This window comes from Dermacentor andersoni, chromosome 2 (assembly GCF_023375885.2).
Source record: "Dermacentor andersoni chromosome 2, qqDerAnde1_hic_scaffold, whole genome shotgun sequence".
Classification (NCBI taxonomy): domain Eukaryota; kingdom Metazoa; phylum Arthropoda; class Arachnida; order Ixodida; family Ixodidae; genus Dermacentor; species Dermacentor andersoni.
The window spans coordinates 189,716,094-189,739,606 of NC_092815.1; the positions used below are offsets into that span (position 1 = coordinate 189,716,094).

The 23,513-nt window shown below is 47.9% G+C and overlaps 1 protein-coding gene across 2 annotated transcripts in view; it reads left to right on the forward strand.

The window, feature by feature from the left end:
• The window catches only part of LOC126540301 (2-amino-3-carboxymuconate-6-semialdehyde decarboxylase-like), a 120,701-nt gene that overhangs the window by 7,746 nt on the left and 89,442 nt on the right, over positions 1–23,513 (forward strand). The window contains exon 2 of one of the 2 annotated variants that reach the window (XM_055075956.2): positions 10,138–10,173. In XM_055075956.2, coding sequence (XP_054931931.1) covers positions 10,138–10,173 — 36 coding nt within the window. Of the gene's footprint in view, positions 1–10,137; positions 10,174–19,501; positions 20,641–23,513 lie in introns of those variants that run through there. The other variant, XM_050187102.3, reaches the window with a different exon arrangement.

Consider the following 23,513-nt stretch of genomic DNA (forward strand, 5'->3'; position numbering starts at 1 on the left):
CTGTGTCATCGTTTCTTTGTCCCGAGAACACGCGTGAGACCCTACACTTGTGACGCCCAAACCAAACAGCGCTACATTGTTCTCAGGCGGTGTTAAGAACGGCCCGCTGAGGTGCAAGTTTTGCCAGCCAGTTGCGACAGCATCGTCAACTTTTCTTGGAAAGCCACCGTCATCCTCTAGCCAAAAGGCGTCACTAAGTCTACTGTGTACCAAGGACGATGCGCCGCGTCCGCCACTCTGCGTCGCGGGATTGCAAAGATGAGTTCGACGAACCAGGCTTTATGACTGAACACGCCACCGCCGATCTGGTCTGCCGCGAGCGGGGGAGTTGCCGAGGGAACGTATTTGGCGGCAACGTCGCACGCGCCTTTCAAGACGCAAGACAATGGAGAACCGGCGGCCGCGCTGCGGGGGTCAGCTCGGGGAATAAGATGCGCCTTTCCTGTCGTAAGCCCCGAGTTCTGCGAAGACCGTCTGACGTTGGTGGGGACCATGAACCTGTGCGGAAGTGTGTCGGCGTAAGCCCTCCCGCAGAGAGGCGGCTCGTCTACTGGTCGAACGTTTCCCTCACCTAGGGATCGAGGGGGACCGAGTGTTTATAAACCGCGGTTGTGCGGCTGCTCAGTGCACTTTCTCTCGCAGTCATGCTAGACTGATGAACTGCAACGTGCTTATGTAGATACTGTAAATAAACCCATATTCCTTGTTCTCGATGAGAAGCAGTCCTTCCCTTCAATAACGTCCTCAGCGTGGATAAGTTGGACAACGGCATGGGCCAGCTACCACCGAATTCATGTCCGACTCCAATCTTGGCAACTGGTTACGAACGGTGGGATTGACCTCCCAATCCTCACAGCGGGGAAATTAGAAGTAGGGTTTACTGATATCCTTCTCACCGAGTTGTTTTTCTGCGTCTATGAGCGGCGGAATTGTAATTAGAATTGTAATACATCAGCTTTAACGTGTAGGCAAAGGTACGCACTCGCCAGCTACTATTTCGATCGCAATATACTTTCCGTGTGAGGTTGAACTAGTGCGCCAAGCAGTTTTTCGGTTAAGTTATCCGTATAGGCGTTGTACAAATTTCAGCAGGTCTTCTGTTCAAACGAAAACAGTTAGGATTGCAGGAGTTCCGAAACTAAGAGTTTGTCTGAGTAAACTTCTCTTACACCTTATCATACTACTGCCATTGTTTCCATGACTGTCCGACTATTTACGCAGTGGACGAAACCTGGCTGCTGAGACATTTACACCCAGGTGTGCCTTTTAGAGTGGCAGGAGAATGCATCCTGGCGGCTCGTTCGCCACTTGATGCTTGCCCTTTAATTTCTGACACATTGCGTAGACTACGTCTGTGGCACCCACCGCGGTGCATTAGCGGCTATGGTGTCGCACTGCTAAACATGAGGTCGCGAGATCAGATCCTGGCCGCGGCGACCGCAATTCGATGGGGGCGAAATGCAAAAGGCGCACGTGTCCGTTGCATTGGGGGCACGTTAAATATCCATTGGTGGTCAAAATGAATCCGGGGTTCCCCACTACGGCTTGCCTCTAAATGAAATCGTGGTTTTGGGACGTGAATTCTGGGACGTAAAGTCTCAGAATTCATTCATTCACGTCTGGGACACCCTTTGTCTGCCATTTGTTTCCTGCGGTTATTGTAAATCTTCATCTGGGTTGACGTTTTCTTCAGCTCAAGTTTTTCTTATACATGGCTGTCACGTAGTCCCGACACATGGTCTGTATCAATGGCATCTCGAAAGCTACGCACGTACGTACTCGTATATTGCGCTTCCAGAACCCTAACGAATGATAAATATACACAAAAAAATCACGACTCACGAGCGGCCATCAAAGCTTTTTAATCGGGTAACCTAGCCCAAGAGGCTGCCTCCATTGGGAAAAGAGAACAAACCCTGGCACTCACTTCATCTCTTGGTTTCCCGCCCATATGGGTGCGGACGTTCATCAGAACATACCTAACCTCAACGAACTTGCCCACGACCGTGCGCGAGATTTCACGCGCCGCGGCAGCATGGAGGCCTTATGGGACAGGATGAAATCCAGCAGAACGATCCGCTCCTTACTTTTCACGAGATAACATCTCACTATCGGCTTAGTAGAAGGGCCTATCCTCTTCCTCACCCGAAGTTAGGCAGGTCTCAGTCAGTTTCACTTAGAATGCTCTAGACGGGCTTATTCCCCTCGCTGGGCTTCCTCAGCCCTATCTACACAGACGTCGATTCAAGCTGTCCGGACTGTAATGAGATTTATTGTTCCTTAGCGCACATGCTCTGGCAATGCCCCGCGTTACCTAACGGCCCTCTATCCAGCGAAGCCGACTGGGAAGAGGCACTCCGGAGCCCATCGCTCCAGACACAACTAGAGGCAATCCAGAGGGTCCGAGAAAGGGCCGAACATCACGGTATTCCTGCCCCGACTTGGACGCGGCCAGCAGCTTGCGCGGGTCCCCAATAGGGGCCCCCGCTGAAGCTCCTCAGGATCAAATAAAGTTAACTGTCCGTCCGTCCGTCCGTCCGTCCGTCCGTCCGTCCGTCCGTCCTTCTGTCTGTCTGTCTGTCTGTCTGTCTGTCTGTCTGTCTGTCTGTCTGTCTGTCTGTCGGTCGGTCCGTCCGTCCGTCCGTCCGTCCGTGCGTCCGTCTGTCTGTCTGTCTGTCTGTCTGTCTGTCTGTCTGTCTGTCTGTCTGTCTGTCTGTCTGTCTGTCTGTCTGTCTGTCTGTCTGTCTGTCCGTCCGTCCGTCCGTCCGTCCGTCTGTCTGTCTGTCTGTCTTCAGTTATCGTGTCTTTTACATAAGAGCATGTCGGTTATACTCTAAGGATCCCTGTAGATGGCCAAATTCACGTTCGTAGCTCAGGAGGCGTGCCTTAGCCTGTCCCATCTGGAAAAAAAAACGAGTTTATTTCCCATGACCTCTACGACAGATGTAGTTAGATTTGTGATACATCTTTGAAGAATGGACGACATTAGAAAAGACATCGCCACCTGTGGCGCCGTCGGCAGTATAGGAACTCTGAGTGTCAGTTTCGGTTTTGGAGGCCATGCGCTGGCCATGGCCTCCGAGACTGCACACGCTGGCAGCTTTTGCTCCGGCTATACCATTCGGCTTGCTCCGCAGCACAGTGCGCCCTTCTGGCACGAGATAGCGTGTTTAGCCGAAGGCCCTAGCTGCTGCGGAAGCGGCCGCAGACGGCGGCCACGTGAGATCTTAACGCACCCATTGCGCCTGTTTTCATGTTTTGCGCATGGTTTTTACTGGATATATCCCAGGAAATATTGTAGCTCTGCCCTCGTGCTCCTCCTCAAACATTTTGTCATCTCAACGTCCTAGTCATTTTGTCCATATTATATGCTTTACCTTTTTATATCCGTATACAACAAGTCACTATTCACCAAGGCTCTGGTTCTAAGGGAAGCCAACAATAGGAACTTCTTGTGGAGTGATAAATGTCTAATCAAGGCCGCGAAAACTACCTATAACCAAGTCTACCACATTGCCTGCAAATCCGACAATCTAGACCCGATTCTTTTATTGTGATCGCAATTATATGGACACCCCAGGCGCATTTCTGCTGTCGCCGTCACCGTGATGTTCCGCATAAAGTCCAAGCGCGCGTGAAAGCGTTCGAGAGGAGGCGACGGTTACAACTCAATGTCGGCCGCACGAGAGGGAAGAAAGCGGGGAGACTGCGCACCGTCTTCGGTCTGGCGCGGCGCACCCAACATTGCGAGGCAGCGGGGAGGGGGGGGGGGGGGCAAGGGGTGGCAGCGTTCGTCTGCAACTGCGTATGTGCGGCCGCCCGGCCGTATGTTGAGAGCAATCTGCGTCAGAGGCGCAGTCAAGGTGCGTCGAGGGCTCGTAGCTTTGTGCGCACTGTGTGTTCTTGGCGCTCAGTTTGTGTTGAAGCGATAGATAGTACGAAGGTCACTTCGCTTGTTGGTGCTGCCGTGCTTCCTCACGCCAGCGTTTTGACAGCGAGTGTCCACGGTCATCGAATGTGATGTGGTCATGCCTGCTGTGCGCGCTGACACCATCCTTGTTAGCAAGCGAATATTTACAAGTTGATACGACCGATAAAAGTACTATCCTTACTTCCTATAGCTGTCTGCTAATTTTGCTATCGCAATCGATGCTTCGCCTTTCAGACAAAACTGCGACTTTTTTCTTCGTTTACTACTGCTTTTCAATGAGCGCGTCATCGTACTTAGCAGGCACGTACCCAGGGGAGGGGGGAACCCGGCCACCCCCCCCCTCAAAAAATATTAAACGTCATACTCCCCCCCCCCCTTCCCCAGCAACGCCACCAATCCTCACATACATTCCTAAAGCGCCGCCAAATCAATGTTGAGAATTGACAGCTATTCGGTGGTCAACATTTTACTGCCTGTTTCACTCCTTCTGTATGACGATATTTATCGGCATCTCCTGGAATGTGATGGCCAGTTTTCTCGTCGATTCGGTGCCCGCCTGATTAACTCGAGATGCGTTGAGTTGTCACTATCTATTCAACGGTCACGCGCATGGCTGTTGCTTCGTTAGTTCAACCTTCTTTGTTGAAACTGATGCAGGGACCAGGAAAGGGATTCGGTTCATAGTCAGCTGGTCTCTGTGCTTGAAGAACGAGTTGCAGCTGGAGAAAACGCCAGTTGAGTTTAACCTTTTTCTTTTTCTTCATTATTTCCTCGAGTGGCGGCTCGCCGCGACACTGACAGATCGTCGGAACCATATACCCGCGATTTGGGTTGAATAAAGTGCAAATTAAAATAATGCCAAACAGCGTCCATCATCAATCCCTGCAATAACCCTTAAACTCATAAGCAATATTATAGTGCCTAGATAGCAAAATCACCCGTTACCTCGTCTGGTTTTTCCAATTATACAGCACTTTTCGTGCAAAATTGGCAACTGGAAACAAGAGTCGCAAGGAGTTGAGAAATTAAGCAAAGACAACAGCCAAACAGGAAGAAAAAGCGCAAATGAACAAATTTAATCATTGTTTATGAAAATATTTATGGATCAACATCTTTTTACTTAAAAAGGAAGTAGACAAAACGCTGCCGGAAGTGGAGAACAATTCTGCGTATTTTGAATAACACTTCTACAGTTATCAGTCGAGGCACTCGTCGTAGCCACTTCTCTGCTGGTGTTTTTCTAACCTTCCGCGGTGGACGCAGTACGTCTAGAACCGCAGCGTCCTGCGCTCTACGCGGTTGTACGGGCCTGGCGGCCCCGCATCATTACGCAACTTCCCAATAACAATACGAGCCGGTTTTGGCACTTCACTTGGTAGAACCGTAAACGAGGGATCCAAAAGAACAGTGATTGTATCGCAAACATATACTTCTATATATTTCTTCCAGAGCTAAATAAAAATACAAATAAAAAAACGCTACTATGGTCGGATACGACTTAAGTCTGCAGTGAAGACCCGCACACGCCCTCATAACCGCCAGCAACTGTTCCTCCCCGAAGCTGCAAATAATTCGTACTTCAAACTTTTCCTGTTACCCAAATAAGGTGGTAACCACAAAATATAATTAATAGCGCATAATTTTATACGTTTTCCCCCGCCTATTATAGTGGAATGGTGAAAACCTAACTCCTTATTGAAATGAAATAAAATGCTTGCTTCACTGCAACTTTTTATTGTCAAGTTTCACTTCAGTTGGCAGTAAAATTTCATGAGTAAAACGGGCTCAGCATTGAAATGAACCGCGACTTTTGAAGAATTAATTAATTATGGAGCTTTACGTGCCAAAACCATGATCTCATTATGAGGCACGCCGTAGTTTGGGACTCCGGAAATTCGGACCACCTGGGGCTCTTTAACGTGCACCTAAATCTAAGTAGACGGGTGTTTTCGCATTTAGTCCCCATTGAAATGCGGCCGCCGTGGCCGGGATTCGATCCCGCGACCTCGCGCTTAGCAGCCCAATACCATAGCCACTATGCAACCACGGCGGGCAGACTTTTGAAGAGTGAAATGCTCAGACTCCATACGCTTTGTCCATGTCTGTTGCACACCTCATTGCTTCCGTCGATGAAAAGACTCTCCAAGAACAGCAGACGCTCCGGAGGTATCAAGTACGAGACCATTTTGAAAAGGCCGCATGACGACGATTTTGTTTGCTTCTGTAATTGGCGGGCGGAGTAACACAACCCCGCGCGGTCCGTGTGCCTTGGTTGCCAACTGCTGTTCTTTTAGGTTGTATGCTACTATAGAAATCTACTACAGGGAGAGGCCTTCGTCCTGCAGCTGACATAAAATAGGCTGATGATGATGATAGAAATCTTTATTTTCACTTTTGTTTGTTCACTTGTCCTTGGCAGTGTTCTTCCTGCGCTTCTTTCCTGCGCGAGTCTATTCCATATGGTTCCTTGTTTGCCAAGTAAAGCAGAGGGGTGTCTCACAGGCGTACTACCTGCGAGATACACTTTATTTCATTTTTATTTTGCGGGTCTACACTTCTTTATGGCGAATGGCGGGCGTTATTCACATTTGTATTAGTAAAGGTACCCCCCCTCATTTGCATAGAAAAGTTGCCAAGGGTTGCCCCCCCCCGCCCCCCCCCCCCAAGAAAAGAAAGCGAAAACACCCGTGTACTTAGATTTAGGTGCACGTTAAAGAACCCCAGGTGGTCGAAATTTCCGGAGTCATCCACTACGGCGTGCCTCATAATCAAAAAGTGGTTTTGGCACGTAAAACGCCATAATTTAATTTTTTTTAAAAGAAAATCCTGGGTATGTGCCTGGTACTTAGCTACTACTGATATGTAACAATTTCTTTCTAGCAGTTCATGCTCACTTATTCATTTCAATGCACGTAGCATGAGCACGCACTATGATGATATTCTGAATCTTCTTTCTATGATCACCAAAATATTTTGCATGATTTGTGTCACAGAAACTTCGCTCTGTAACAATGACAAAGACCTAATCTGCTTCCCCTATCACACATCAGAACCCACGTTAAAACGACGACACGATTTTGCATTAAACTTATCTATGAAACCGTTTGCATGGAATTCGATCATTCGTTCCTTAACACTGACAGCAAAAATTTTATTTTGGATTCTATTTATCGTTTACCTAGTGCCTTAGTGCCTTAGGTAATGTATTAGAATAATAATAAACACGAGCGTGATTTAGTAGAGTAGTTTGCTGGGCCAGTTGGTGCATGGTGAACGTATAATGGTTTCCAGCAGGTACGGACGCGAGCACAAGTAAGTAGAAACGGACAGGACAACGCTGGTTGTCCTGTCCAGCGTTGTCATGTCCGTTTCTACTTACTTGTGCTCGCGTCCGTACCTGCTGGAAACCATCATACGTTCACGAGCGTGATAATTACGGGTGACATGAACGTAACTTTGATTGACACAACGTCCCTTAACTGCGTGACATATTCCAGTTGTTAACATAGTTTGGGCTATGAATGCCTAATCACACAACCAGCACGTTACTGTCATGATGGTGGAAGCTCATTGACTGATCATGTATTACCTAACCTTTTAGTCCCACTCAAAGCAGGCATTCTTACTGGTTTCATCACAGACCATTATTCCATATTTCTCAAGGTCAATTCTAGTCCTTTCTCCCGCACCCTATTCTAATACAAACTTGTTCTTGATAAAAAAAAATTCGAAGCCGTAAACAAAGTAGGCCGGCTCACAAGCTTTCAGCCGCTTTTTGCTTATACCTTCACAAAACTGCCATTTCCATTCCCAAAAGAAAAAATGCAAGAACGTACTAGCGTCACCACAAAACACGTGGCTTACTCATAGATTACTCAAAGCAATGTAAACACGCGAGAATCTTTATAAAATAACGAAAAGAAGCAGCTCTTTAATGTTAGACTGATAACCCGGTAAAATACATACTACATCTGCGCGTAGCTGAAAAGAGCAAAATAAGCAACTTTGAGTAGAAAATAGAGGAGTGTGGGAGCAACTCTGGTAAAAAGTGGAAAAATAGTAAATTGTTTCCTAAATACAAACAGCAACCAGGAAACTGTAGCTAGAATAAACCACAGTGGCAATGAATGTTCAAACCCTCGTGGCATTGCAGACGTCTTAAGTGACTTCTTTTTTTCGAGCAACTTGGCTTCGGACAAGCTTTTTGCAACGCCTCCAGGCTTTCTTTTACACGTTTGCTACTACTCCCGATGACTTCATCTCTGTAATTAATAATCTAAAGATCACAAGTGCAGGCCTCGAGAATACTAGGCCATGCCGTATAAAATTATTCGCTTATCCGATATCTAATATTCTTGCAGATATTGTCAATTTAATGTTTGAAACGGGGCCTTTTCCTCGCAACTGAAGTGTGCCAATGTTACCCCAGTTTTTCAAAAGGGCGATCATTCGTTATTAACGAACAGCCGACCCATCTATGTGTTGCCATTCTTCCGTAGAATAATAGATAAACTAACTGAGAAACGCCTAACAAGTCATCTCACTCTCGTATTTCTCACGGAATATCTAAAGAAAGGTATTGATAATGGTTGCTATGCCAACTCTATTTTTTTGTCGACCTAACTAAAGCCTTTGACACTATACATCCCCAGATACTCTTTCTAAAACTAGAAGCAACGGGAATATCTGCTTCTGCCTTCCTACTAATCCCCAGTTACCTCCATAATAGAAAGCACATTGTCAGCTTTTCCGGTACTTATGCAAAGCGAAAAACGACTAATGTAGTGGTACCACAAATGGTAAATTTTGGGCCTACTTTTGTTTTTAAGTTATGATAGCGATCTCCCTAATTTCACTACGCATTGTAAATGCTCTATGTTGACGATACTACAATAATTACCTATGATAAAAGCAAGAAATGCTTAATTGATAAACTTAGTGCGGAACTTAACATATTTCACTGCTGTAAATTAAGCAGATTAGAATTTATTACAGTTAAAACTACACCCATTGTCCTTACTTCCCATCCACAGTCATTATTCCTGTTCTTCCAGTTGCATGCCACGGTACTCAATCCAGGCTAGCGATGACTGCCTGTATTTGGACGTCCCACCAGATAGAAACTTAAAATTTCATTACCACATTTCCGACGTAAAAAAGATGTCCTATGGTATACGCATCGCTATTCGAGGTCGTCCATTTTTTTCACGTTCTATTCTCTTATCACTGTTGTTCACATATCGACAGCTATATAATTACATGGGGCAATAAATACAGCACTCATCTTGCGCAACTACAAATCGCCCAGAATAGAGCAGTCAAAACTACCTTAGCTTATACTACACCAACGCCAAACAATTATTACAAGCCAATAATATGCTTACAGTGTCCCATATAACTCAATATAATGTAGGCATCTGGTCATTCCCCTTTTATCGTCGATTCCCCTTTTCTTTCATTCCGCCTTCTTCACAAGGCAGCACTAACAGCACCAGATTTACCCTTAACAAGAACCTCATCTTGCCCAAAGTACGAACTACGGCAAGCAAACTGTTAATTTAAGCGCTTTTTTGATTATGGAACTCGCTGCCATTTATTTTATATTTAACGACACTACACTCATTTATTAAAGAATTCAAAAAGTTCCTTTTGCCCCAACCCAGTCTTACAGAACATTTCTTGTATATGCCACATAATGTATGCATTTTCATTTTCATTGGTAACTTATTATAAATTCATTATTTCATGTTTATTAACCACGCATGAAACTTTTTAAACATGTGCATTTTCTGTTCAAGTTGTTCATGTTTTCCTATGTTGCTTAGTTATTTTAATTCTTGTTCTACTACGTTTTCATAATTGCAGCCTCTGAAATTTGTCTTTGTCGTTTTTTTTAATTTTTTACTGTCATTGCTGCAACTACGTTTGCTGTTCCTTCAGTGTATACCATGTACAAAAGGTACCAATTCAGTCTACGGCTCTGGCACCTCTTCCTGTAAAATGTATTTTGTAATAACTTCGTATATAATAAAAAATAATTCTGATTCTGATCGATATTGTAGTATCTGTAGTTTGTACTTACGGTATCATTATTATTATATTTTCTTAGGAAACCATGTGTGGGCTCGCACACAACAGATTGTCGGTGAACTTGCAGCTTATCGTAAATGGTAAAGCATAATTGCTGCTTCCATCTCTATTTTCAGCGCCTGCGCAACAAGCACATTCAAGCATCGGGTGCGGTAAGATAAGAAACTTTCAACAAACTTTTTCTCTGACTGATACAAGGACATGGACGTTTCACTAACACACAAGCTACCTTTCTTACTGATATAAAACGCTTCCATAATTTCCTTAGCTTTCGTATCTTTATGTCCAGAATCCACGCGTCAGAAAAGTATGCCTCACAAGAGCGTCAGGGGCAGTTTCTAATATACTTAGGTATATTGGGCCCCTCTTTATTTTGCCCAACGTTTCGTTCATGTTCCCTAATCCGCTCGTTTACACAGCGCCCAGTTTGCCCTATATAGGAACGACCCCAAGAGAAGAGAATTTCATAGGCTAAGCCCCATTGTCCTGTCTTGTGTGCGATGTGTTGTTCCTTGGCGCCTGAAAATAGCTACGTATAAAGCAATTTAGTAGAAAGCTAAGCGCTGCAATCTTTGCAATGCTTTTGCGTGGGGTCACCGATAATTACAGTCGTCAAGAAGGTATGGTGGCGACGACCAGGGAGCTCCAGAGGGCTTTGTGCACATTCAACACGGTGCAAAGGTCCAAACGAGTTTCTTACGTCGCCTATCCTTTCTGCCACGTTCGTTTCATGTACACACAGGCTCTGGTCGGTAGGTGGTATAAGTCGAAGGAAGAGGCAAAGAAAACTAAGATTTGAAGAGGACTAGAGTGTTACTGCTGAATGGCTATATCTGAAATTCAGGAGACGCGTACCTTCCTACAGAATAAGTGAAGTAGTAAAATGAGTCAGAGTTTCATCCGATGGGCGAATCATCGGTTGCGATCGCAAATTAGCAGACGAAGTAAAGATAGAATTTTTATCGGCTGTATCAAACTAAATTGAATAATTAACAGGCATGGTGTCCGCGCATACAGCAAACATGAGCACATCACATTCGATGGCCGCGGACACCCGCGGTTAAAACGCTGGCGTTAGGGAGCGCGGCAGCAGCGGCGAGCGAAGTGACCTTGGTGCTGTCTATAACTTCAACGCCAACTGAGCGCCGAGAAAACACAGTACACACAAAGCTACGAGCCCTCGACGCACCTTTGCTCTGGCCCCAACGCAGGTCGCTTTCAAGGTACGGCCGCGCGAGCGTGCACAGCCGCCACAGACACAATGGCAGCCTGAGTAGAACGCCACACCCCTCCCTCCCCTCGCCCCGGTGACTCCCATCGTTGGGTGCCTCGCGCGAGACGGAAGAGCTTCCTTCACGCTGTCCTCCCGTTAGCGCGGGTGAGATAGAGCCGCGATCATCGGCTCCCCTCACGCCCTGCACTCGCAGATACAGAGTAGGGCACGCGGCAACGCTGTTATCGTCCTTGGACGTTGTGCAGAACATCACGGCGACGCCGGTGGCAGAAATGTGCCTGGAGTGTCCATATAATTGTTATCGCAATAAAAGCGCGGTAGAGTGGGTGCCTACATAAAACTATTTCTTTCCCGTGCATTTATGTAGCAGCCCTTGAGCTAAAGCTTCCTCTTATTATCGACACTGTGAATTCTTCTTGTCGAAAATTTTAATGCCAGTCAAACAGAATGTTGCTGATGCAATCCAAGTTCCGTCTTTGTTTCAATTTTTCTACTCACTGAAATAACGAGGGAAGCATGTGTTCATTGTGATGTTGCTGTACAACTTTTGCTCTGTTAATAAATACATTTTTACAAAGAAAACGCGTCTTATTTGTAGCGGCTACCTACGCATACCTCTTTGCTGTAGAAACGGGAAATTGTGCAATGTACGTCTGAGCCAAAATTTGTACACCTACAACTACAATGGGCGACACACACATGCTGCCGGTATACGGAATGTATAGAGACACATGTGATCATGGTCACTGTATTGATCGCTTCCTGTGCAATTGCAGATGTCATGTAACATCAAACACAACCTATCTACTGACCTCATCAGCTTTACCGCTTGTTTATTCCACTGCAGATGACAAATTGACACAACTACATTTAGCACAACTATATTGCCGCGGGTATGTGCCAGTGGGGACGACGTTGAAGTAACGCGGGTTTTTATGTTAAGCGTTAAGGCGAAGAAGACGTTGTTGGCTTTCTTTCACAACTCATAAAATACGGAAATTTATGCTCCATAATAATTTCGAATAATCCACCCATTTCTTGGCCAATCCCCCAACGTGGGTAGGAGCCACACGCATCGCAGGCTACAACAACAACAACAACAACATGTACGTATTTGTTAATGGCGCATCCTCGTCGGTCCCACGTTGTTATACTGGTGGACGTGCTGGGTATTCTTCATGCTCGGCACCTCTTCTCGGAGCCGACGAACGAGCCCGAAATCACCGTCGCGCATCGAAACACCGGCCCGCCGGTTCAGTCGGCACCTGCTAATCCTAGCGCCCGAGTCCAGTCTCTTGCAAGAAACCTTGGGAAATCGTTTGCCTCCCACAACTATCGTGGCCACCGCAGCTCCATCGCAAGTAACACTGCAGATTCTTTTCGTTCCGGAGAGCTTTCATGGCGACGCCTTTGAAGGCGTCCAAGATTGGCTAGACCAGTTCGAGCGCGTCGCCAAGTACAACCATAAGACCTGCTCGGAGGACGAATTCTGGAGTGTCTATTTCTATCTGAAAGAGAATGCTCGTACGTGGTACGTCAACCGGGAGAGGAGCTTTGCCACGTGGGATGTCCTCTGTGCACAGCTGCTGGATACCTTTACAAGTATCGACAAGAGGGAAAATGCGCAGCATCTCCTTGACATCCGCATTCAAAAACCGAATGAGAGCGTTGCTACGTTCTCAGTAGACATGGCCCGTCTTTTCCGTAGGGCAGACCTCGACATGCCAGAGGAAAGAAAGCTGCAGTACCTCTTGCGGGGAGTGAAAGAGCAACTGTTTGGCGGCGTTGTGAGAAATACACCGACAACAGTGGCGGAGTTCACAAAAGAGGCTGCAGCCATTGAACGGGGCCATACAGCAACGATAGTAACGATACAGCCAGCATGACATGAGTAACTCGGCGGCGAACACTTCCGTACTGGCTGCGAGTAACGACAGGCCTCTGCGTGAACTTGTCCGGGGGGTTGTGCGAGAAGAGCTTCTGCAGCTCGGATTTGTTGTTGCGCCTACGGAACTGGCACCAGCATTATCCATTGTCGCTGATGTGGTCCGGGAAGAAGTCCGGGAAGCTTCTTCATCGCCAGACTGTGGTGACATGCCGCGGCGCCTTACTTATGCGGAGGCTGTTCGCCGTCCAATCAACACAACTTCGACGCCGTTAACACCCACAACTATAACATCACCTACGCTACAAACAGAATCGACATCGTTACCCCCGTCGGCTTTCCCGACCACGCCGATCACGCCAGCACAAACACTGCCGTATCTTCGACATGCACACGCCACTCCGTGGCCCCGTGGAGAGTCGCCGCCCAACCATCAGCGTCGGAAAAGCGATTTGTGGCGCACCGTCGACCGCCAACCAGTGTGCTACCATTGTGGCGAAGCTGGACACGTCTATCCAGGTTGCCACAAATGGAACAACTATCGCGCCGCTCAATACACAAGCTTTCCTATCAATTATGCCTATTCTCCGTATGACGGTCGACGCGCCTACGACGACTATCCTGTGAACAGTCAGCCGCAAAATACGACAACGCCCCAACCACGTTCTCCTTCTCCATCTCCTGCGCGCTACAATTCGCCGACACGTCGCAGTTTTACCGACGTCACTAGGGGCAGGTATCCTAGCCCTCGACGGGAAAACTAGCCGTAGCGACCTCCAGGGGTGAGGTTGCCAGTACTCAAACTTCTCCACATCCCCCATTGCCAACGAACGACGACATGAAGACTCCGACGACGAAGACGCCAATACAATGAAGAATACTACGGATACAACTACGAAAGACGCAACTGATGTCGTCGGCGCCGACCTAATCGTTCGCATTGACGGCCACGAAGTATACATATAGCCGCTCTTGTTGACACTGGCTCCCATTTTTCAATCATAAGCTTACAGCTCGCCGACAAACTAAGGAAGGTGAGCACGCCATGGCACGGGCCCAACATAAGAACGCGCCTACAATGATGCTCATGGGAACAGTCAGCCGCCAAATACGACGACGCCCCGACCACGTCCTCTTTGTCTATCTCCTGCGCGCTACAATTCGCCGACTCGTCGCAGTTTTACCGACGTCACAAGGGGCAGGTCCCCTAGCCTTCGACAGAGGAACTAGCCGCAGCGACCTCCAGTTGATGACACCTGTCGGGAAATGCACGGTCCGACTCTTAATCGCCGGTTCAACCTTCGTCGCCAGTCTCGTCATCCTCATTGAGTGTGTTGTAAGAAACTTATATTGGGCATGGAGTACGGCGCCGTGATTAACATCTGTGACAGGAGCGTTACGTTTGGCACGAGCTCAAATAATATCACCCATGACAAACTACAAAAAACTCGCTTCCGTATTGCTGCGGACGACGTCATATTTTTGCCGCGGAGTTGCTCTCTCATACCCGTGCACTGTGACAGCCTGCAGAATCGCACTGGAGTCGCTGAACAAATGCCAGAGCAGTTATCAATATAATCGACGGAAGCGCCGAACTCTAGCTGACGAATTTTAGTAAGGAGCGTCGACACATCGTGCTGTCGCTTATTTCGGCGATGTATAACACAAATACAAGACTGCCACTTAGCGCAGGAGGCGGCCACTACAATCCACACAGCTACGCCTATTGTAGACGTTAATCTGACGTTAACGGCGGTTTAGCAAAACAGTCTTCTTGTACTCATCAATAAGCACCAGGGGTGTTTCTCATCTGCGTCAAAAGTTGGTCAAACGCCGCTTACCAAACACAGCATCATTACTCATGTCGACGCCAGACCCATTCGACAACATTCTTATCGTGTGGCCCTAAAGGAACGCGAAGCAATACAAAAACAAATGAAGACGATGCTGGAAGAGGGTGTTATTCGACCATATAATAGTCCTTGGGAATCACCTGTAGATTGAGTGAAAAAGAAGGACGGTAGCCTGTGTTTCTGCGTCAACAATCAGAAGCTCAATCAGATCACAAAGGACACTTATCCACGGCCACGTATTGATGATTCCTTGGATAGGTTGCGAAACGTGTGCTACTTTTCGTCAATGGACTTGAAAAGCGGTTATTGGCAGATCGAAGTGGATGAGAAGAACTGCGAGAAAACCTCTTTTGTGAAGCCTGGCGGACTTTATGAATTTCAGGTACTTCCCTTCGGTTTGTGTTCGGCGCCAGCAACATTTCAGCGTCTAATGGACACTGTGCTCTCTGGACTCAATAGCAAACATGCCTGGTGTACCTGGATGACGCTGGAGGTCTTTTGCGCAACATTCGGCGAACACTTACGAAAGGTGAAAACTGTTCTTGAAGCAATACGCTCTGCCGGTCTTATCTTGAAGCCTGAGAAGTGCAATGTTGTTTTTGGCGAGCTCCAGTTCCTCGGTCGCACCGTCAGTAGCCAAGGAGTCCGACCTTATCCGGATAAAATTGTTGCCGTCGTTAATTTCCGCGACCCCTTCATAGTAAAAGGCCGTGCGACGTTTTCTGGGACTCTGCGCAAATTACCGACGATTTATTCCGAATTTCTCGCGCATCGCATAACCGCTAACACAGCTCACAATAGAAGATATCCCTTTTACTTGGGGCGAAGACCAGCAGCGGGCATTTCATGAGCTCCGGCAACGCATGCAAGCGCCTGCAGTGTTAGCACACTTTGACGAAGACGCCCCGACGATATTTCATGCAGACGCTAGTAATGTCGGTCTAGGGGCAGTGCTCGTATAATGGCAGGACGACAGCGAAAAGGTGATCACTTACGTGAGTAGGACACTATGCCGAGCCGAGGCTAACTACTCCACCATTGAAAAAGTATACCTCGCAATGGTATGGGCAGTTCTGAAATTTCGTCCGTATTTGTATGGTCGGTCTTTCACCGTCGTTAGCGATCACCATTCGCTCTGCTTGCTCATTAAGTTGGAAGATCCTTCGGGATGGCTCGCACGCTGGAGTCTTCAACTCCAAGAGTTCGACTTTATTGTCGCATACAAGTCGGGAAAACGGCACGCAAGCTGCCTTTCTCGGTCTCCTGTTGTGCCGGCAGCACAAGACTATGACGACACGGTCTTTCTGAGACTCGTGGACACTGCCGATATTTCACACCAGCAATGGGATGACACTGAATTGCTGCCGCTTATTGATTAGCTCGAAGGAAGAACCAACAGCGTGCCGAGGCTATTTGCAAGAGGGCTGGCACCATACTGATTGCTCCGCAACGTCCTCTACAAGAAGAACTTCTCACCTAGCGGCAGCAACTACTTACTCGTTCTTCCTTCATCGCTTCCACTTGAAATCTTGCACACCTGCCACAACGAGCCGACTGCTGGACACTTGGGCTACAATGGAACATTGACACGGATTCGGCTGAACTACTACTGGCCGAGACTTACTGCGGTCGTTAAACGTTACGTTCAGACATGTCTGGATTACCAACGTCGCAAACCGCCATCCGCCGAGCCAGCCGGCCCACTCCACCCTGTTGAAGTACCGGCCACACCATTTGCAAAAGTAGGCATGGATTTTCTGGGCCCCTTCCCAACGTCTACTACCGGCAATATATGGGTAATCGTCGCCACGGATTATCTTACTAGAAATGCCGAGACAGGTGTTCTGCAACGGGCAACAGCAGATGAAGATGAATCCATCTTTTTAGGGCATGGTGCTCCCGCAATAGTCGTCACGGACAGAGGTACTGCCTTCATCGCCAAGTTTTTGGATATCGTTCTACGTCTAAGTGGTACCGCCCTCCGGAAAACAACGGCGTATCACCCTCAAACAAACGGAATGACGGAACGACTCAATAGGACACTGGCTGATATGATAATCATGTACATATATGTAGAGCACAAGAACTGGGACGAGGTTTTACCTTATGTCACCTTCGCGTACAATACGGCTAGTCAAGAGACCACTCGCAAGCCAACTTTCAGTTTCCCTTCACAACAATAGACACCCTTCACAACAACAGACGCAACGCTCCCTCGTGAATTTGATGACAACGAGACGGGTGCTGAAGCGATCACACAACGAGCAGGGGCACCTAGGTAGCTTGCACGTCTGTGGATCCACGAACAACAGGACTATGACGCGAGACGCTACAATATTCGGCACAGGCCCGTAACACAGCATCTGCGACAAAGTGTGGGTCTGGACACCTATTCGTCAGCGTGGGCTCCCTGAAAAACTCCCGCGCACATAGTAGGGGCCCTACATAGTTTTCCGGCGCATCAGTGGCGTCAACCGCGAAGTTGTTGCAGACGGCTCTCACTGTTCAAAGCGCCGACGTCATTTACCCGAGGTCGTTCACGTGCTTCGTATGAAGCCGTATCGTGAAGACTGACAAGGCTGCGCAGTTTTTTTGTTATTGCTTTCCAAACCTCTATTATCGGTACGATATGCTTTTCTAAAGTGGGAGCAAATGGCACAACTGTATTTGGTACAACTATATTGCCCACGGGTATGTGCCAGCGGAAATGAGGTTGAAGTAGCGAAGGTATTTAGCTCAAGAGGAAGCGGGTGCCAGGGCATAAAGGTTTGCTTTTTAATGAAACTGCTGATTCACTGGCAAATGCATCACTATCCGGCCCTGTTCTTCCTATTCTACCAGTGACAGCACAGATCACGGCGGCAAGATTTCGGATGCGATCAATAAGATTAGCCTTATCAAACCCACATTTGACTGCTTCTCCAGAGTATAAGCACCTGGCATTTCCCTGGCATAGCGAATCCTGTGACACAAAGATGCTTGAGGTCTGCCTCACCAAATTACGCTGCCGCGTACCCTCGCTGAATTTCTATTTACACAGGTAGGGTTTGGTTCCCTCCCCCCTCTGCTCTTTTTGTAATGAGGAAGAGTCGATACACCACTTTCTTCTATCTTGTCGCCGCTTTACTGCGGTTAGAAAAAGATGGTTGGAAATACCTTTTCGAAGAATTGGCCTGGACTTGACAGAACCTTCAATTCTTTCGTTCGGAGCGTCCACTTTGGGATTCAGCCACAAGGATGCATGCTTCGCTGTCCGAACATTTCTTACGGAATCTAAACGAATGCCCTGCTAAATTCCTTTCGTTTTGTTTTTACTTTTAAATTAATTATTACTCATTCAATATGACCTTCCTGATTTTATTTAGCAGGTAATTAAGCGCTATTCAATGCTATTTCAAAAGCTATTAGGAAATTTATGCTCCATAATAATTTTGAATAATCCACCCATTTCTTGGCCAATCCCCCAACGTGGGTAGGAGCCACACGCATCGCAGGCTACAACAACAACAACAAGCTTTAGCTCGGGTGCTCCTATCTAAATACACGTAAAAAGATAATTCGTTTTTCTCGGCAACCACTGCACCAACTCTGACGCGGTTTGTTGCATTTAAAAGAAAAACTTAGAATCTAGTGACTCTTGGTTTCTGATTTCTGATTTAAGTCGTCAATTCTTTATTACAAATTGGCAAAAATCGAGCATTTTCAAAATATGAAACTATCAAGTTTACAACTCTGTGACTCAGTAACGAAAATTGATAATAGAATTCCGTGAATTGCATCAATAGTACATCTAAAGCGGACAAAATTGATATGTTACACATTAATCTAAAAAAAATTTAGTAATATGGAAATATAGCTCTTGCAGAACCCTTGTAAACAATGTAACAAATTAACGTAAGATATAAAATGACGTATCGAATTTGTCCGCTTTCAATGATCTAATGGATCCCGTTTACAGAACCAATATATCTGTTTTTTATGCAGATATATCTGCATGGACCGCCGAATGGACCGAATGGACCGCCGGAATGCGGTCCATTCCGGCGTAGGACACCGGAATGGACCCTTCTCCATTCCGGTGTCCTACGCCAAAGCCTGTCCCAGAACGGTCCCGCGAAGCGGGTCGGCGTATGCGCGAAATGTAGTTGCCGTGCCGCTCGCCGACTCCAAGCCCAAGAGCAACAGACTACTTCCTTTTGACCCTGCGTAACCCCGCAGTTAGGTGGCGTTAGAAAGGCAACACTCGCCATCTCTCGTACAATTCTGCAACCACACGAACCGCCTCCGGCGCCAAGCCACGCGGCGAAGCCGGGTTACAGGAGACGGGAGCCATGCGGGGAAAGCAATATCAGGGGACGCGTGAAAGTCGAGCGTCCCCACCAATTCAAAGCGGAAAGCTCACTTCCGAACACCTGTGCCGTCGCGTCGTCAGTACGCGATGCTTCGGAGTCCGCCATCACAGTGTTGCGTTCACAGCCGCCGTGAGCCCACGCGCGCAGCGCAGTCCTCGCTTTCATCAGTGAAGTGTGCGGGTCGGCCCGCACTTCAGCATGCAGCCTTCCTGGTACGCCCAGTAGCAGCGCATCGATCGGCGGCGTCTGTGCAAGCTACAATCTCAGTGCAGGTTTATCTTGAGCCCAAGATTCGCAAGTATTCAAATTATTCTTACGAATTTTTTCCGGTGCCCGGAGAAGTTTCGCGGAGCGACCGAGGATGGAGCGTCAGTGTCGTTCAGGATACAAAGCATATAAATCTTCGCAAGCGTCGGTCATTTTCTTTCCAAAAAGTGTAGTAAAGTAATTCCGAACCAGGAGGTCAACCGGAAAGCTGTAGTTTCATATTCTGGTATTACTGGTGTCGTTCATAATATTCAGACTAACTGAATATCTATGGTCAATGCTTTATTAGAACCCTAGCAGTAGCGCAAGAAAATTGTTGTACAACTATATCTACGATTTTTTTTTCTGCAAGCATTTACATGTATAGAGTACTTTCGGATGGCATACTAATTTTTCGGTTTTCTATACTCAATGGTACTTGAAGTCCCACCTGATAAGGCTGGAAAATCGCACTGAACTTATTCCCACTTTCGCGTCACCATGCCAGTGCTAAGAAGGGACGGAAACTGGTGCACAAAATCACGAATCTCGGAAATGGGTTCAAAATCCGACGATACTTCATCAAAGATTGACCCTCTGCCCTGGCTGGCAGATAACCACCCGTCGCCCTTCAGTTTCCTTCGAGAGCTCGTCATTTCGTTTTACAACAGTGCCTCTGCCGCAATACACGAGGACGAGCATGGGGAAAGACAGAGCGGAAATGTGGAGCGCGTCGGACATGCCGTAAAGGCGCGAGTACGAGCGCCCGACAGCCCACCCTCGCGCTATCAGCAGCCTTGTCTCTATAAGCGGAGAAACAACGAGGTTTTTGCTTATCCGTCGTCCGCAAGCTGACAGTGCGGCCCGGGTCTGCGGTGCGGGCGAACGCCGTGTAGGATAATACGGCCTAACGGAGAGCGGAACTGAAACTACGAAGCGCGCGCACTGACTAACAAGCAAGCGCCATGAGTGCGCCGTCAACAGCGTCGACACCCAAGATCGACCTGCATGCTCACGTGACTCCTGACCGGTGGCCCAACCTGAAAGAGGTGAGCGTCCCGCAAAAGCGAATCCGCCTCTAAGTGTGCAGATGTGTGTATGGGCGTGTCGGTGCGTGCGTTTCAGGAGCAGAGAGGGATTGTACCAATAATGGGTCGCGCGTTCATTATTGACGCTTACGACCGGCGAATATTATGGGGTAAGGGAGAAAAGAGAGGCGCGAAGTTTCGAGAGAGCTTTAACTAATAAATCAAGAAAGTCTGCTGCGCACCGCTCGTTTATGTCACATATGCGTCGTACCTGGTCTGTTCGGCAGCTGGCGTGATGGGTAACTAGACCAGGTGCCAGACATAAATATGCGTCACCTGGTCTCGAACGCCGTGCATTTCCTGGTGACTCTGGGCGCCTCAGAAATCCTGTGACATCGATGAGCCGTGTGAATTCGCCTGTATTCCGGTTTTTACTTGTCTTGTTTCTAATCACGAGGATAAAGAGAAAATTGCAGGTTTTAGCCTCCAGAAATTGCACACTGGGTTATCAGGGTTGCCGCATAGGGATGCATTTCGCCTCTATCGGAATGCGACAGCCGTGGCAGCGACTCGAACTCGCGACCTCACGCTCGGCTGCAGTATGGCGTAGGCACCTAGCTACCCCGAAGATTGCAGATCGCGCAAGTACGTCTGACCATTTACGTCTTCACATTCTACGTCCACTCAGAGATGTGCTACGTTAGCTGCTTTTGCGTCGCCTAATAATTTCATCCGCCCACAAGTAGCAACGTCGTGCTCTTCTTTCAGGACAGGGGCACCTTCCTCTTTGACCTCCAGAGCTACTCGTATGTATTCGGGAAAATCTTACTGAACATTTCATCATCATCATCATCAGCCTGGTTACGCCCTCTGCAGGGCAAAGGCCTCTCCCATACTTCTCCAACAACCCCGGTCATGTACTAATTGCGGCCATGCCGTGCCTGCAACCTCCTGAACATTTCAAACGCGCTCATTTTGAACCGGTGCCCGAAGTTGCTCCACACACTCGCAATTCGTGCGTGCTGTAGCAGTGAAAATATTGTGCCGCTATTTTGGAAGGATAATTCAGAGTTCATACTGAAAAGCTGAATACGTATTCCTAAAGTTTACTACAGGGTATAGGTCATGCCCCTTCGCCGAAATAACACCGTTCATGTTCTAGTGTCGCCGATCTGTTTTACTATTCTACAATGGCTGCAACGACCGTAAAGCTGGTGCGTAAAGAGATCAAATGAAAAAGGCGATCCCTTTTTCGCTGCACGATAGCGCGGAGGGAACAGCAGAACGGCCAGCACGACGCGTAGCAGATGTGTTATGAATGACACGCGCACTACGTTTTCCGGCCGTACGAGTACATACTCAAGAGCAAACAACAATTGCATTTCCAGCTGTGGCGCCTCTGTTCGCGCTGAATCAGAATGCAGCAGTGTCCTTTGCTGCCTGTCTCACTGCAATGGCAGTGGGACGGCATGCGCTTACTTGAAAGCAGTGCCGACAAAACGTTGTCGAAACGCTTACTTGTCCACGCAGCCTGACTTCACTTGGCTATGCTTAGTTAACTCTTTCTAGACGAGTGAGATACGCTCGTGAGTCGTAAAGGTTACCTTTAAACAGCTGCATAAACAATCGGCGCAGTTAACAGTTACCCTTTCATCGGCTAGTCGCATTTAATTGTAGTATCACCCACCACGGTAGCCTACGGTAGCCCAGAGGCTCTGGCGTTGCTTTGCTGAGCGCGAGTCTGCGGGTTCGGTCCCGACGGCGCCGGGCGCATTTCGATGGAAGCAAAATCTAAGATCGCCCTTACTTAGATTTAGGCGAGCGTTATAGAATCCCAGGTGATCAAACCTACTTCGGAGTCCCCCACTACGGCGTGTCTAACAATCACATCGTAGTTTTCGCACGTAAAACTGCTGAATATTTTGATGCGAAAGCGTCAAATGGCGCACTGAGCGAAAACGCCGGCGTCTGTCCTCTGTCGATACCGCACCTGAACTGGCTGCGACGCAAAGTCGTGAGCGCGCCTCGACGGAGTTCGCATTGGCTGCGACGCCAGCTCATGAGCTGCGCCTCGACGGAGCAGAGCGGCCGAATTGGAACGCCTGCTGCAGCACTTGCGCGCCAAGCGTTGTGTGTGGGGACAGGACATCGCCGCGATGCCACGTGACCTCCGCTCTCGGCAGGAGCGCTCCTCCATTGAGTAGAGCCAACATCTCCGCCGAGCAGGAGAGAGGGAACACCTGCTCGGGCGCTAGCGCGCCATGGGTCTTGAGTGAGGGAGGAGGGCAACGCCGAGTCACGTGAGTCGCCCTTTGGGCATAGCCGGGTCCATGGCATGCGACGTTGGCATCACAAGCTGCTGCTGCTGCTTGCTAGCTCGAGCAGCACGTGCCGCTATTAGTCGCAGCGCAAAACTCAAAGGACCGCTCAGCGCCGTTCAGTTGGACATCAATGCTTTCGCATTCACAACTCATGAGTGCTTAGGTGTCCTTAGATTTTTATTTGTATTAGAGTGTCGCTTATTAAAGCGAAGCCTTCTGCGTCACCGCGCTAGGTCTGAATGATAGTGAGTGTTTTTAAAGCAGCACATCAAAACTGTATTTTCTTTGTTTTTTTAGTTTATTTTGTAGTATAGATTATATATTCCTATATCAATAAAAGTAGATGTTGGTGCCCTTAGACGACGTCGTCTCCATTTGTTTTCACCGGGTGAGCAAATCGGGAAGCGCGGAAGAAGCCAACATCATACACAAAGACCCGCATTCATGCACGTGCACGTATGCGCACTCACGAATGCAGGCACACATTCATCCTAAAAACAACAGTTTGACTAATGGCACAGCACAAAGCGCGACTACGTCCGCGCCCACACGAAAACATTTGTTTTCATAGTG